The 14,002-nt window shown below is 48.9% G+C and overlaps 2 protein-coding genes across 2 annotated transcripts in view; one reads left to right on the top strand and one right to left on the bottom strand.

The window, feature by feature from the left end:
• Nucleotides 1–606: 606 nt before the first annotated feature.
• On the top strand, nt 607–12,292 carry UTS2 (urotensin 2; the record flags this gene model as incomplete). The annotated part of the gene is given in 7 exon segments (XM_079128292.1): nt 607–630; nt 2,538–2,587; nt 4,417–4,574; nt 4,577–4,636; nt 7,061–7,171; nt 7,916–7,959; nt 8,765–12,292. Coding segments are annotated over 7 exon segments (561 nt in total). The 3' UTR covers nt 8,879–12,292.
• Nucleotides 12,281–14,002, bottom strand: part of PER3 (period circadian regulator 3) — a 49,806-nt gene continuing 48,084 nt past the window's right edge. The window contains exon 21 of the mRNA XM_079133820.1: nt 12,281–12,971. Within this exon, the coding sequence (XP_078989946.1) occupies nt 12,888–12,971 (84 nt within the window). The 3' untranslated portion in view covers nt 12,281–12,887. The remainder of the gene's footprint in view (nt 12,972–14,002) is intronic.

Here is a 14,002-nt window from a genome sequence, read left to right as displayed (position 1 = left end):
AGGCCCGTGCCAGGCTACTGGGTACCTCAGTGAACAAACAGAGGTCTCGGCTTCAACGTGACCCCAGCAAACACGCTTCATAAACCAAAGGCGACATGGGTGAGACAAGAGGGTGGGAAGTCCAGGGCTGGGAGACGGCAGGCTGCAATTCAAACACAGGCCATCTGCGTAGCTCCGAGAGGGATGTAGAATTTGGGCAGAGACTTCAAGGAGGCAAACGAGTTAGCCATGGCGCGACCTGGGGGAGGGCGCTCCAGGCAGCGGGATGGCGGGTGCAAAGGCCCTGAGGTGGGAGGTGGCGGGCTGGAGGGTGCGCTCCCAGCAGAGAGCACCCTCCTGACGGATCGCCCCTGAGGCTCAGGAGACCCGAGCCAGCTCTCAACACCTGCTGCCCCATCTCCCCTGACTTCCTCCCAGGAGTCCTCCCAGCTGAGGACAGTCCATATCAACTGTCAAAAACTGACCCTTTTGAAAAGGGGAAGACTGTGGCAGAGGGAGGGAGCAGAGATCCATCCCAAAACAACTGAAAAGAGGCTGGCGCTCCTCGTGCTCACCACGGCTCGCTCCTGCTCCGAGGGCAAGGGTCACCCCAGACAGGACGCGTTGATGGCTCGCTTCTTCATCACACAGGTGAAGAGCCCTGTTTAGAAGGAGCTTTGCCACTGACCCACGGCCTCCTGCCCGCCAAGGTGGACGCTGTTCCCAGGTGTCCCACGTAAATGTGAAGCATGAGGACCACTGTGGTTCAATGACATGCCCGGGACATTTCTGGGACAAGGTGCCAGTGTCATTGATGGTCTGTTGGAGGAAAGAAGCTGATTTTCTCCTCAGCTGAAGCCTCGGTAGTAACTTAATTAGGCCAGGCTGTAAAACCATCACTAACTGTCAGGAGGACCCCTGAGTCACCAGGGGATGACAGAGCTTGGCAAGCGGCCTCCTCTGCCAAGGAGGGAGGTAGTTTGAAATTTGCCTCCTGCCTCCCTCTGAAACTGTCCTCAAGGTCACTGAGTCCCAGGCCTCTCAGCCCAACACTGAGAGCTTCACCCCCACCACATACAGACACACGCTCCTATCAGTAGCACAGGATTTTAGGGGAAAAAAATCCTTTCACCTTAACACAGCTATTTTCAATTTTGTAATATTCATACCGATTCTTGCCCACATACCTTTCTTTTTAAACTTTATTGGTTCTTTTAAGTTATACATGACAATAGAATCCATTTTGACATGATTGTACAAGCATAGAATTTACCTTGCTCAAATTTGGATTCCAGCACCTGCTTTTCCACAGACCCTTTTTAAAATAAAATAATATAATAATAAAATAGCAACCATATATTTAATTAATATCTTTTTAAAAAATTAAAAAAGCTTTGTAATTGTAGATGGACAGAATGCCTTTGCTTATTTTATGCAGTGCTGCAGACCAAACCCAGGGCTCAGCAAGTGCTCTGCCACTGAGCTACAGCCCAACTCCCAACCTCACTGAGCTACAGCCCAACTCCCAACCTCACTGAGCTACAGCCCCAACTCCCAACCTCACTGAGCTACAGCCCCAACTCCCAACCTCACTGAGCTACAGCCCCAACTCCCAACCTCACTGAGCTACAGCCCCAACTCCTAACTTGTTAGTATCTTTCAGGTACTACCTTAATGATTGCTAAAATTATATGCTGACATGTTCTATGATCCACTAATACAAGGTTTATTTGAGGGTACTTGGGCTAAAAAGGGATGGTTATGGATTGAGTCATGGCTGGCAGGTACTGAGGCTTGGAATCTGGACTTCAACACACTGGCATGGCATCAAGTAGCAGCAGTGCCCCTTCAGAGCACATGTGATGTCCACTTTGCTACAGTCCCTACTGCTCCCTAATGTCACCCACCAGGCCTGCCTCCTTCACATTACAGCCTCTGATCCCTATGAACATCTGAGTTTGCCACCCTTGATTTTGTGTCCCTGACTATAGATGAGGCAACCAATGATGCCTTCAGGTAACTTCTTCTCTGTTCAATGGAACGTTTCCTGAGGATGTATTTCTGAAAGCAGCCCTACCGTACACTAGCTCCTGCCACACTCTACTCTGCTGGCGATGTCCTCTGGGACCACTCTCCTGTGGGGCCACAGCCCTTTCTTTTGCAAAGTGTCCATATGCCCTCCTGCAAAGGCTGTCTCCTAGGAACCTGCAAAGTGGTTAAAGATGTGCTTGTGTCTGAGCTGGTCTCTGAGACTGAAGGAAGGGAATTCTGGCAGTGGAGAGGCGTGCTTGGAGAGGCGTGCCTGGCCAGGTATACACAGAACAGATGTTTTTGCTAAGAGAAGAATGAGAGATATTTGAACAGATCGACGTCACAGCAAGAACCCTGGGGGAGAAAGGGTGGGAAGCCAGGCGCTGAAGGGGAGAGCAGAGGCCCGTGGGGTGCCTGTGCCTGCCACTCCACGCTCCCCTGCGTCAGATGCTGGCCTGTGTTTCCAGGTTTTTCTCACCCCGATCTGGATATCAGGTTCTTGAGGCCAGCTCTGTCCTTGTCCACAGCTGTGTCGGTACACAGGAGACACAGAGACACGGAATGGAGCTGAGGAGACGTGAGCCGTTTGGCCACCTGTCCCTCAGAAGTGTGTGACGGGGGAGTGTGCACGCCGCACGACCAGGAAGTGCCCCTATGGAGTTCGCCCTGCCCGGGACCTTAAGGCTGGCTTCCCCGTTGGGTCACCTGGTCAGCGGCCAGAGCCTGTCCGTGGCCCTCCACGTCCCCAGTGGCTCATGCTGGACTCTCTTTACACCTCCTCGTCAGGGCTCTGCTCCTCTGCTTCCTTGGTGGATCCTCAATGTTCACTAGCCAACCTGCATTAACCTGGGTAGCTGCGCAGACGTGGCTCCCCAGAGGCCTCCTTGTTGAAGGCAACCATCCGACCGCGGTCAGCCAGGCTCCTCCAGGGCTCACTTTTCTTCACAGCAGCAGAACATCACCTTCACTGTGCATCTGTCTGGTCACCTGTCTCCTCGGGTTAGAAGATTCTTTCATGTGGTCACTGCTTTCTCCTGAACAGGGACGGGCATGTGGCAGGTGCATACTATGGACTTGACAGTTATTGAGTGCCACATGTATACTAAATATACAATGTCTGACAAGCTCAGGAGGAGCTGAGTGGTGTGGAAAAGATGGAGCAAAGCAAAGGGATCAGCAGTGCAGGGGCGGGAAGGCCCCCGCAGAGGTGGCTTTTTAGAACACACCTGCAGGAGGTGAGGGAAGAGCTGCGCATCTACAGGGAAGGAGTAATCAGGCGGGGCATCAGTCACTGCAAAGGCCCAGAGGCAGAGACGTGTCCAATGTGTTCAGGAAGCGTGAAGGTGGAGAACGGGGAAAAGGGCGGGGAGTGTGCACAGGGCAGAGCAGGGGGTCGGCATCAGCTCCGGGGCAGTGGAGATTCTTAGAAGCCAGCTTCATCAGGCATCATCCACATGCAGGAGTATGCAGCCACGTGCCGTGCGCAGCCATGAGTGTTGACCGACGTCCGTGCCCACACAGCCAGAGCCTTGACTGGGGGACAGTTCATCATCCAAGTTCCCGTTTCCCCAGCCACTCTCGCTTTCGGTCAGTTCTGCCCTTCCTGCACGGCCACGCGAGTCTCCCCTGGGTCTGGCTTAATTGCTCAGCGTGTGGTCAGTGCGCAGACGCCTTTCCTTTGTGCCCGAGTGGCTTCTTTGTATTGTGGGGGCAAGGACACCAGGGTGCCCTGGTCTTCACTGCTGTGGACGTCAGGGGCTGTGACTGCGTGGGCCGTGCTCATTCCACTCGGCACAGCCAAGTGCCCACTCGGTACCGGTCGCACAGTTGGCGTGTTTAATTCTGTAAGAACATTTCAAAACGTTGTGTGTGATGAGACCCACCGAGCGTCCGCAAGCATGCCACCGTGGACTCGACAAGCCCCCGGGTGCGGGTCTCTCGAGCTCACACCTCCTGCCTCTGGTTCCTTCTCATGTGGCCGGTGTCCCTAGAAACACCTGCCTAACCTGAGGTTGTAAAGGCACTTCCGTATTTTCTTTCTGAATAGTTCTACGGCATTGACTTTTATGTTTAAGTCAAAAGAGGGTTTTGAGCAAAGAACGGACGTCCTCACGACGACCTCACTTGGCTGTGCGACACGGGGCTCAGGCCCAAGCGCAGATTCGAGGACTGGCAGCTGCCTGGGCTTGGACGCGGAGGGGCAGGGGCAGCGGTGAGCAGGTCAAATTCTGAAGACCTCATCAGCAGGGTCTGGGGGTATGTCCTCCATCCCTGCTCGATGGTCACTGTCCAGTTTGACGGACAGCTCTCCTTTCTCTGATGTCTCTGTGAGTCCAAGTGCACGCCCCGAATTTGAGCTTTGAGCAATGCTGGCTATATATTTTAACTATCTTCACTATTTTAAAGAACTGGTTGTAAGTTTTATCCAGAGGTGGTCATTCAGGCATGGCAGCCCCCAACCACACGGCAACTCATCTATTCACTCAAAAGACTGAAAATAAAGGGAACCAACATATTTCATGTCACACTCTGCGTCACTTCTGTTAAGACTCATAAATCCACATCTCCTGCCTTGGCCACATCAGCTCACTTCTGACCCTTTCTCTAACTCAAGATTCACTGCCAAGTTACTCCTTTTGCCAGATTTGTTCTTTATATTACCTACTTTGCACAGTAGGCAACGAGACAGTAAATTTATTGTCTATGAATTGTTACTTTGAAAAATTACATCGATGCAAAGTGATTGCCTTTTGGCCTCCACAGCCAATACATTTACATTTTTCTGGAGGGGACGACATGAGGTCATGGGATGATATATATAATCAGTGACCACAGACTGAGGAGGACCAAGCCGACAGCGCTTCAGGACGGAGCGAAGGGGACTTGCTCTCTCTCCAGTCATGTACCAGCTGGCCTCCTGCTGCTTGCTCTTTATAGGATTCTTAAATCCTCTCTTCTCTCTTCCCGTCACTGACCCCAGGGACACGTCCCTCCAGCTCCCAGGTAAGATCATCTTCTCCACCGGGCCCTTGGTGTTGTGCAGGAGGCAGGGCTGGGGTTCCTGTAAAGAGCCTGCTTATGGGGATAGTCCCAGCTTTGCAAAGAATGTCAGGGGCTCTTGCTGCACATCTAGATTTAGTAGTGGACACAGTTTTTGCTTTCTAAAATGTAAACACAGAAGAGTAGCACCAACTGCTTCATGTCACCTCTCCGTTTCAAACTTTTGCATTGGTCAATATTTTTTCCCATTTATAGAAATTGCATTCAATTTAAAACAACATTACTTTTATTTTTAAATGAACCGGGTGAGTGTAGAATCAGCCGTTCCAGTTATAGATTAGTAATGTTCTCTTATTCTACACTAAAAAGTAATCACCTGATGTGTGGCTGAAACAAAAAGGCTTATTAAAGATCAGGAGCCTGGCAAGCAGGGGCAGGGACATCAGGGGCTCCCTGACATGTCTTTTCCTTTGGATTCATGTTCATTTCAGTCAAGTCCAAGCTGAGATTTTAAAACACACATCAGTGAAGTAGAACTTTTTTCTTTTTTTTTTACTACCTCTTGGTTTAGCTTAAGAAATAAGGTTGAGTGTTAAGTTCCAAAAAAAAATTTTTTATTGGATTTAATCTTATCTTTGATTACTTTTAGACATTTTTTAAATAAAGGAAAAAACTGTCCTAAGCCATTGATTTTATAATTCCTAGTCTCTAAAAGTTTCTCCAAACAGCTTTCTGATAACTTTCGAGTGTTGCCAGTCATTCATACCTTGTCAATCAACTTCTGGGGTCACTGAGCTCATAACTGGCAGTCATCTTATTGGTCAAAACCAAGCACGAACCAAATCTCTATTATCTACAAAGGGATGATAAACACTGAAAGAAGAAATCAGGAGTGAAAATTCATATACTAATATCATCTTAAACACTCATATATAATAATTAGAAAAAAATACATGAAATGAGGGTAGCAACTCAAATTCCAAGTAGGTGGACGCTTACCTTAGACTCTTTGTCACTGATCTTTGCTTCGTAAACAGCTGTTCATGATCAGACTTGACCGGCTTCGTTAGTATTCTTCAGAAGTGCCGAGAATGTGCCCGATGCCTCTCGGGTGGTTTGTTCCCTGTCTTCCAGGCAAGGTCACAGTCCGCTGTCAGCCTGCGGTCCGCGGGGTCCCGTAGGGCTACTGCCCGGCTCCCACAGCCTGGGCCCCTGCCTGGCAGCGCCCACAACACGGAGCTGATGCCAGCACCCTGGGGCTCGCCCGCGCTCACTGCACAGCTTAGGCAGCCTGCTGATCACGGTTCACACGGAAAAGCACCTTCTGTGGATTCATGCCAATCAAGCGCTTTACAAGTGGTTTTGCAGCTGATTCTTTTCAAGAATGGCAATAGTTGTACCTCCACCTGGAGAGCGAGAGGTGCTGCTCTCCCTTCATGGGAAGAACAAAAACCATCTCTGCTTTCCTCATTCCCACTGCAACCCCCAGACATCTACAGCAAACAGCACCAGCTGCAGAGGACAAAGAAGAAATGAGGGTCCAGCAGACTGAGCCTAAATGGCTCTGTTCTCCTCCTGCTCAAAGCTCTCCCTCCTGGGTAGTGAGGCAAGTCACACGCAGTGAAGAGGTGAAATAAGATCCACATCTCCTGACCTCTGTTCTGCTGGATTGCAAACTGGGTTGTGGTAATTTCACTTGTTAAAACACCACTAGTGCTGGGTGTAGTGGCGTATGCCTGTCCTCCCAGCAACTCGAGAGGCTGAGGCAGGAGGATCCCAAGTTTGAGGTCAGCCTGAGCAACTTAGCAAGGTCCTAAGCAAAATTTAAAAAGGACTGGGGATGTGGCTCAGTGGTAGAGCACCCCTGTGTTCAATGTCCAATACTGCAAATAAAATAAAATACAATACCACTAGTCTCAGATCAGGAACTTTGCATCTTAAGTTTTTCTAGTATTCATCTCCCTGTTGCTGGAACTCCCCCAAAACAACGGGAAACAAATGACTAGCTGAAGCCTGGACTGAGTTACTGGCCTCTATTCTCACTCTGCAGCACCTGAGGAAGATGCAAGGTCGGCCCTGGAGGAGCTGGAGAGAGCAGAAATCCTGCGACTGCTGCCAGAGGAGCTGGGCCCAGGGAGAGGCCATGGGTTCGGGGACGCAGGTCAGCTGACTTCCCTGCCTCCAGGGGCGTGACTTCACGGCAGTTGGGTTCACCCTGTCCTCAGATGAGGAAACCTTGCACTGGGGCGTAAAGGCCAGGTAGACGGAATAACCAAACTAGGGGCCCCACACTCTCCCCTCTGGGCCCAGCCTCTGGCCGCGACCTTCTGTCCTCACCACCCCAGCTCCAGGCTGTGCCAGGTGCCCTGCAGCCTCTCTCTGTGGACCCCGTGGGTGGGGCAGTGGTGAGTTTGTTTCCAATGAGTACCATTTTAAATCCTTGTTTTCCACCTAAATCCTTTTATAACCCAGCTTTTCATCAGTAATGACAAAAACACCCACTCTTAAGGTATTTTGAAAAGTCAGTGAGAAAATGCAGGTGAAATGCTCAGGGTCATACAGAGTGACCAGTCATGGCCGGTGTCCCTCCCAGCACAGACGTGGTGCTCAGGACATTCTGGAAGACAAGATGGAGCCTTTTCACAGATAATAGTTGGCAGACAGGAGTTCAGCCTTTATGAAAAATTTTAAATAAAATATTGAACTGCTAAGTTGCTGAGAAAAATGCAAGGCCTTCTGTGAGTCGCAGAGGTGAGGATTCCTTTCTGCGTCTAAGTGAACACTGCTGCAATGGGAGAGGCTGGAAACGAGACCGGATTTAGCCATGTCCTATTTTATGTGTTTTAAAATAAGCACACACTAGGCAGAGCAGATCTGAGGAACTGGTTTCACAATTGTTTTCCAGATCCTAGTGCCAACATTTCCAACTCAAGAGGCCATCTGAGAAAGGTAAGTGTCTGCCTGGGAGAGGCAGGAAAGAAAGGGGAGCCTTCTAGCCTTCTGATTTCACAGGCTCCTGAATTCAGGAAATACCAGTGTTCTTGTGGCAACTGCATCTTAAAACAACTGGTCAGTGTTGTGAAAGCATTGATTTGTTCAAACTTTGATTCATATAAATCTGCATGTGGCCGGGTGTGGTGGCGCATGCCTGTCATCCCAGTGGCTCAGGAGGCTGAGGCAGGAGGATTGTGAGTTCAAAGCCAGCCTCAGCAACAGCAAGGTTGCTTAAACAACTCAGTGAGACCCTGTCTCTAAATAAAATATAAAATAGGGCTGGGGATGTGGCTCAAGTGCTTGAGTGCCCCTCCCCAGTGCCAAAAAAAAAAAAAAAAAAACCCTGAATGTGACAAGGACACACCAGTGTGTTTGGGGTAAATTATAGTAAAGTTGTAAGAATTAAAAAAAAAAAAAATCACACAGATGAGGTCCTGGTGTAGATGATGTGCCCTGTGTAGTCCCTGCCTTCTTGATGTCTGCCCAGCAGCTCCGCGTCACCGGGGAGCTTGGAAGAACCTCCGGGCCAACCCCCACCTCAGTGAGACCCCCCCTCACGCCTGCCGGCCCTGGGAGCCGGCCACCTCCCTCTCAACGGCGCTGGGGTTCTGGGCTGCTTTAGGCTGCTTGTCCCAGAGCAGAACAATCTCAGCCAGCAGTGAATTCAGTCCTGCAAGAGGAGGGAGCCTTAGCGAGACTTTGGACCCCTGGCAAGTGCTCGCTCTGTGGCTGATGTTGTTCCGAACTGTTCTGGTTTCAGGTTCTCCCTGGACAGGACCCTAACATTCTTCTGAGTCACCTCTTGGCCAGAACCAGGAAGCAGCACAAGCAGCACGGGCCCCCCGTGGACTGCTTCTGGAAGTACTGTGTCTGAGGCCCAGGGACGGCTCCTCAGCACCGCCCGGTGTGGACAGTCGCCCAGCTGGAAGCACTGAGGGAAAAGGAGGCCGCCGCCCCGCTGGCTCCCAGGAAGCACCCCAGTCTGCAGGATAACGAGCGGCCGATTCACTCGAAAGCATGTCCTGGAAATCTGTGACTTTTCTTTCCTTCAATTTAGTCCTAATTTCTTGAAAATTTAAAAGTAGAGATATAAATAAACAGAAGCAAATATAAGAAGAAAAAGTCATAAAAGTGAAGTTCAGTCAAAATCATTCAACTACAAACCATTTAAACAAACTCAGCTATGATGTCCTCTCACCCTTAAAAATGACAACATAAAAAGTTACCTTTTAAAACGCAGAGCAGTGCCATAGCTTGGAAGGTCTCTAGAGTGAGTGATACCTCCAGGAGGAAACCCGAGAGGCAAATCCCTCGAGGCTTCCCCGAGGAAGTTCATGTGCTTGGCCTCCCACTCCCTGCACCGGCCAAGATACCAACACTCAAGCACTGCCGCTTCACACAGAAGCGCGTTGGAACTCAGTTCCTTGGAGTTCAATAATCACAGTTCATGTAACGAAGGGGGAAATACCTTTGCTTCTTATTGAGAGAAAAGGCTGAGGCAGGACTTAAGATCGTAGAACACAAGAGCGAGCCCCATTAGTCTTTAGACACCACACGTGTGTGTAAATCTAGTTCATGTGACCAGCCCCTCCACAGTGATGCGGTCTGTAGACATGTGAAAGGCCTGGGGCAAGCACCAGGGCTCTGCAGACTGTCCAGAGGCGGGCCACAGGGGCCACAGGGGATGTCCATCCACCTCCCTCGCAGCACCAGGGCTGCACCAGCCACCCGGAAGCACCTGGCGTGCCCTGATCTTGGCAGCAGTCATCACGAATCTCTTCGAGAGCACATTCTGGTGGAGCGCTCCTGATTTAAGACATCAAGAACGTCTGCAGGGAAAGATGTTTTAAAGTGAAGAGCAGGTGCCTGGTCTCAGCACCTGACACCAAGCACAGCTATGGAGCTTACAGGGCCTCATCATGACACCAGAAAGAGCCTACAGGCAGAATTCCCTTGTGGTGACCCCAAATCTCTTGCTCACAGTGGTACTGAGCTCCACGGTCAGATAATGAAATTCAGATCCTTACTCCCCACACGGACCACCTGCACGCTCCAACCGGCTATCTGCTTCCTTGCTGCAGGGTCCTCTGTAACTTGGGACAACAAGGCTCATTTCAGGGGCAGCTGAGACCAGGAGCTGCCGAGCACACCCACAATGAACCCCTTTCCTTTCTGCTGCGGTCGCTGCTGCTCAGAGAGGTGGCAGGGATTCAAAAAGGGTATGAGTTAACAGCCCCTCAGGCTCTTGTTCCTTATCTTGATTTCTGGCTGCTGCCAAGGTACACAGTCAGACTTTGTGAACACAGGTTCACCCTGCAGAACATGTGAGAGTGGTATGCTAACTGGATTCCACTAAACAGCCATGGAAACTACCGCGCGCACACACACGCATACATGCACACACGACCCAATCACTTCTTCACAAGTTGGAGTGAGGACCAACTGAGCCAGTGCGCTGGGAAAAGGGGCTGAGACACGCCTGCCACCACAGAGCTCACGCACTGCAGCGGCGACCCGGAGCCTCCAGGAGAAGCACGTCTCGTGGCAACAAATACGCTCAAGACCGGGGCTTGCCACGGCACCACCAGGGACCCCACGGATTTTACATGTACAGTTTATTGTTTTACTTAAAAAAGATTCCCAATTAAAATATTAATAGCCGTTAAAAACAAGTAAATCACATAATTACAAATTCAGTTGAAACAAAATTTCGATTTGGGCTGAATTGACCTTAGGAATTATAATGAAGTTTTGTGTGATTGCAAAACTATTCCCTTTATACAGCATTTTGCTTTTCATAAATCGTGACCTCTGACCCAAGAAAATAAAGCTTTTTGGGTAGTATTTATGTAAACATGGAAGCCTACAATACACACTTTTATCACTAAGCCCTACGGCCATTAATATAAAAGCTAATAAGCTTGAACGACGAAGCTTCCACTGGGTGAGGCCCCGTGGGGAGCAGTGCTACGGACAATCTCTACAAGCACTAAACAATCCTCTTATCAAAAGAAGAGACCTGAGTGGTCTTGCAGATCTGCCTGTGATAAGCACCATGTCCAATCTAGCCTAGTGGCATGTGCACTCCACAGGATGTGCACGACGGCAGAGCAACAGGTGACTCTAGCGAACATCCAAAACAGCAGAAAGAGGCCTTTTGGTGTCAGCAAGAACACAAAGTTTAGTACGCACATGCAAAGGCAGAATGACCCTGACAGCTCCAAATGCCATTTCTGATTTACACAAACTAAAAACTTTACTACTCTAGAAAGTCATCAGTAGACAGGCTAATTTTTTAAACTGGGAAAAAAATTTTTTTAAACCAAGGGAAAAAAAAATACCACAATAACTGGATCAACACACAAAAACCCCAGAAGTCATTTAACTATCAAGATAGAATAGAATGTGAGAGTTCTCTATTCATAAAACAGGAAGATTTGTGTGAGAAAGCTTGATTTTAGAAAACTCCAATAAATGTCAAAGGCAGCATTTGAAAATGATTTTGACACCTGAAGACTAAATCCCACCCACTACTTTGGGAAGGAAATCTGAGCTACAGGATTGGAGAATCAGGGTCTGTTTTTTCCACAAAAAAGGTCAATTTGCCTAATCATTATGGTACATTTAGATAAAGCTATAAAACTTCAAAGGAGAAAGAAATCTTTTCCTAAAACAAAAAAAAAAAAACAAAACAAAGAAAGAAAAAAAATAAGTAAGTTTGTATAAGTTATATAAAAAATATAAGGTTACTGTCACCTTCATCTTCTATTTCCTTTTCTGCTCCACACGGGTGTGAATCTCACATACCTTTCTAAGTCTGAGAAGGAACCTTGGACTTCTCTAAAGAGCACCACAGTGAGTCAATGTGTCAAGTCGAGACTTGTGGGCAAGGGGCACAGAAAGCACTGACTCCTGACTCGCGGAATCCCGAGGGATGGGGAGGCTGGGGTGGCTGAGCTTCCCAGAGGTTCCTCACTGGGCATCAGAACACTTACCCTGTTCAAGGGCAAACAAAAGGCAGTGCCAATCAGACCTCTGGTCAGCATGGAGAGACATCTTTGTGTAAATTCAGTGAAAATCAAGAGAACAGTTAGTTGAACACATATGTAATAATATTAACTTACAGAACTTTTGTCACTTTTACAATCATCATTTTAAAATCAAAAACCTTAAAAAGAAACACTCTTGGTTGAATAAAGAGCTCATTTGTTTTAACATTATATTTGCAAATGCTAATTTAAGTTCTCCAAAGAATAAGCCCCTTTTAAGTTGATGGATGTTTTTTTTTTAGAAAAGTCTTTCAGTGAAAGGTAAAAAGTAAAAATGCATTTGTAAGAACGGTAGTCAAAATTCAGTCCTAAAAATAGTTATTTCCAGATTTACTGGTGGACAATGGGCTTGAACGTGTCGCAGGAAACTGGAACATCTCTCTGAGCCGCGGGGGAGCATGTACTGTGGAGACCATCGTGGGAACGCGCTGCAGGAGTGGCTGCTCCTCGCAATCTAGGGCGAGAACGACTCAGCCACAACAGACCGACCGACAAGGCTGCCATGGGCTCGTTTCAGCTGTACTTCTCATCGTGATTTATTTTGGGTAATGTCTGAAATAAAATTTTGCCAGACACCTACCTTTTAAAGGCAATCGATCTCTCTGGAAGGCAGCTAAACGAGAAAAGGAGTCTAACTGGCAGTTTTAACATCAGGAACAAAAAGAAGATTCAATGTACAATGTCTGCTTCAGAAAAGTGATGTCTACTAAAGTAAGGAGGGAAGTCTTCTGTTGATGATAATTTTGTGGTCGCTTTGAGTCGGGCTTTAGAGACACACAGGGAGGTCTGTCACACGTGCCCGGAAAGCTTGTGCAAGGACATCCTTGTGGTGGCTCAGCTGCTGTCTTCTGCTGGACGCAGCTCACGGGCCTCCGCAGCGTCACCAGCTGACCCTCTGTCTTCACAGGTGGCGCAGTTCTCAAAGAGAACACAGGCAGGAGTGTCACACAATGTCCATGCCCTCAGCACAGGGCTACCAGGCCTCCCCTTATTCATGCTCAAAGTGCCTACGGGGGTCCATTTTATTAATCATTACGAGGTAAATGGCAGAACCTGTTTAGTAGGTTAGCTTAACTGGTTTGGAGGCTCATTCTTCATGTACCCTCTCAGGGGGAGTCTATCTGAAGGCCTGCAGTTTCCAGGGAAGGTCTCCATGGTAAACTGTGGTTGGTTTTGGTCACACTCGGCTGCAGCAGAGCACTGGCTACCCAGCGGCCCCGCATTTGCTCCTGGAACAGCCTGCATGCAGCTTGTGAGAGTCAGGGTGGGCAGTAGAACCCCGTTCTCCAATAACTGGACCTGTGTTCTGGCTGCTGGCTGCTCTAATCTTGGTGGTAGACACTCAGGTAGGTAATCATCATCATACTCTCCCTGTCCCTCCAGCTGAAGCTACTCTCAAGGGATTTAAAGGGCCAGCACCCTCCTCTTTTTACTACCCGCCTCCACACCCTCACTTTTCTCCCTGCGTACCCCACCCCACCCCACCCCACCCTTAAGAGGCTGAAATTCCAAGTCAACCACATACGTGAGGAATTTGGAGCGTCACCATGCGCATCTGGGGAAAAGTGCAGACTTAACAAAGGACTGGGAAGTCCTGAGGTCTGGGCCTCCTGCTGACCTCCAGCAAAGCAAAAGCCAAAAGCAGCAAGCTCTGAGGAAGGAGGAAAAGGCTCGTTTCCCGAGCCACCACACAACAAGGTTCCAAGGTCTAGTTCAACCACCACCACAGCCTAAGACACAGGAGAGCACAGCCTACTCAGACGAAGAAGAGATTGCTGACCTGCCGGACAAGGACTTTAGAACGACAATCTCAAAGATGCTCAAAGAACTCAAGAAAGATGTGGAAGAAACCAAGACAATGTATGAACAAAACAGAAATATCAACAGAGCAATAGGAAACATAAATGAAGCCAGAAAGAAACTCTGTACCTGAAAAAGACAAAACAAAT

The sequence above is a fragment of the Sciurus vulgaris genome (assembly GCF_902686455.1).
Source record: "Sciurus vulgaris genome assembly, chromosome: 1".
NCBI lineage: Eukaryota > Metazoa > Chordata > Mammalia > Rodentia > Sciuridae > Sciurus > Sciurus vulgaris.
The sequence above is the reverse complement of the archived record's forward strand: the minus strand, read 5'-3'. Positions and strand labels throughout refer to the sequence as shown.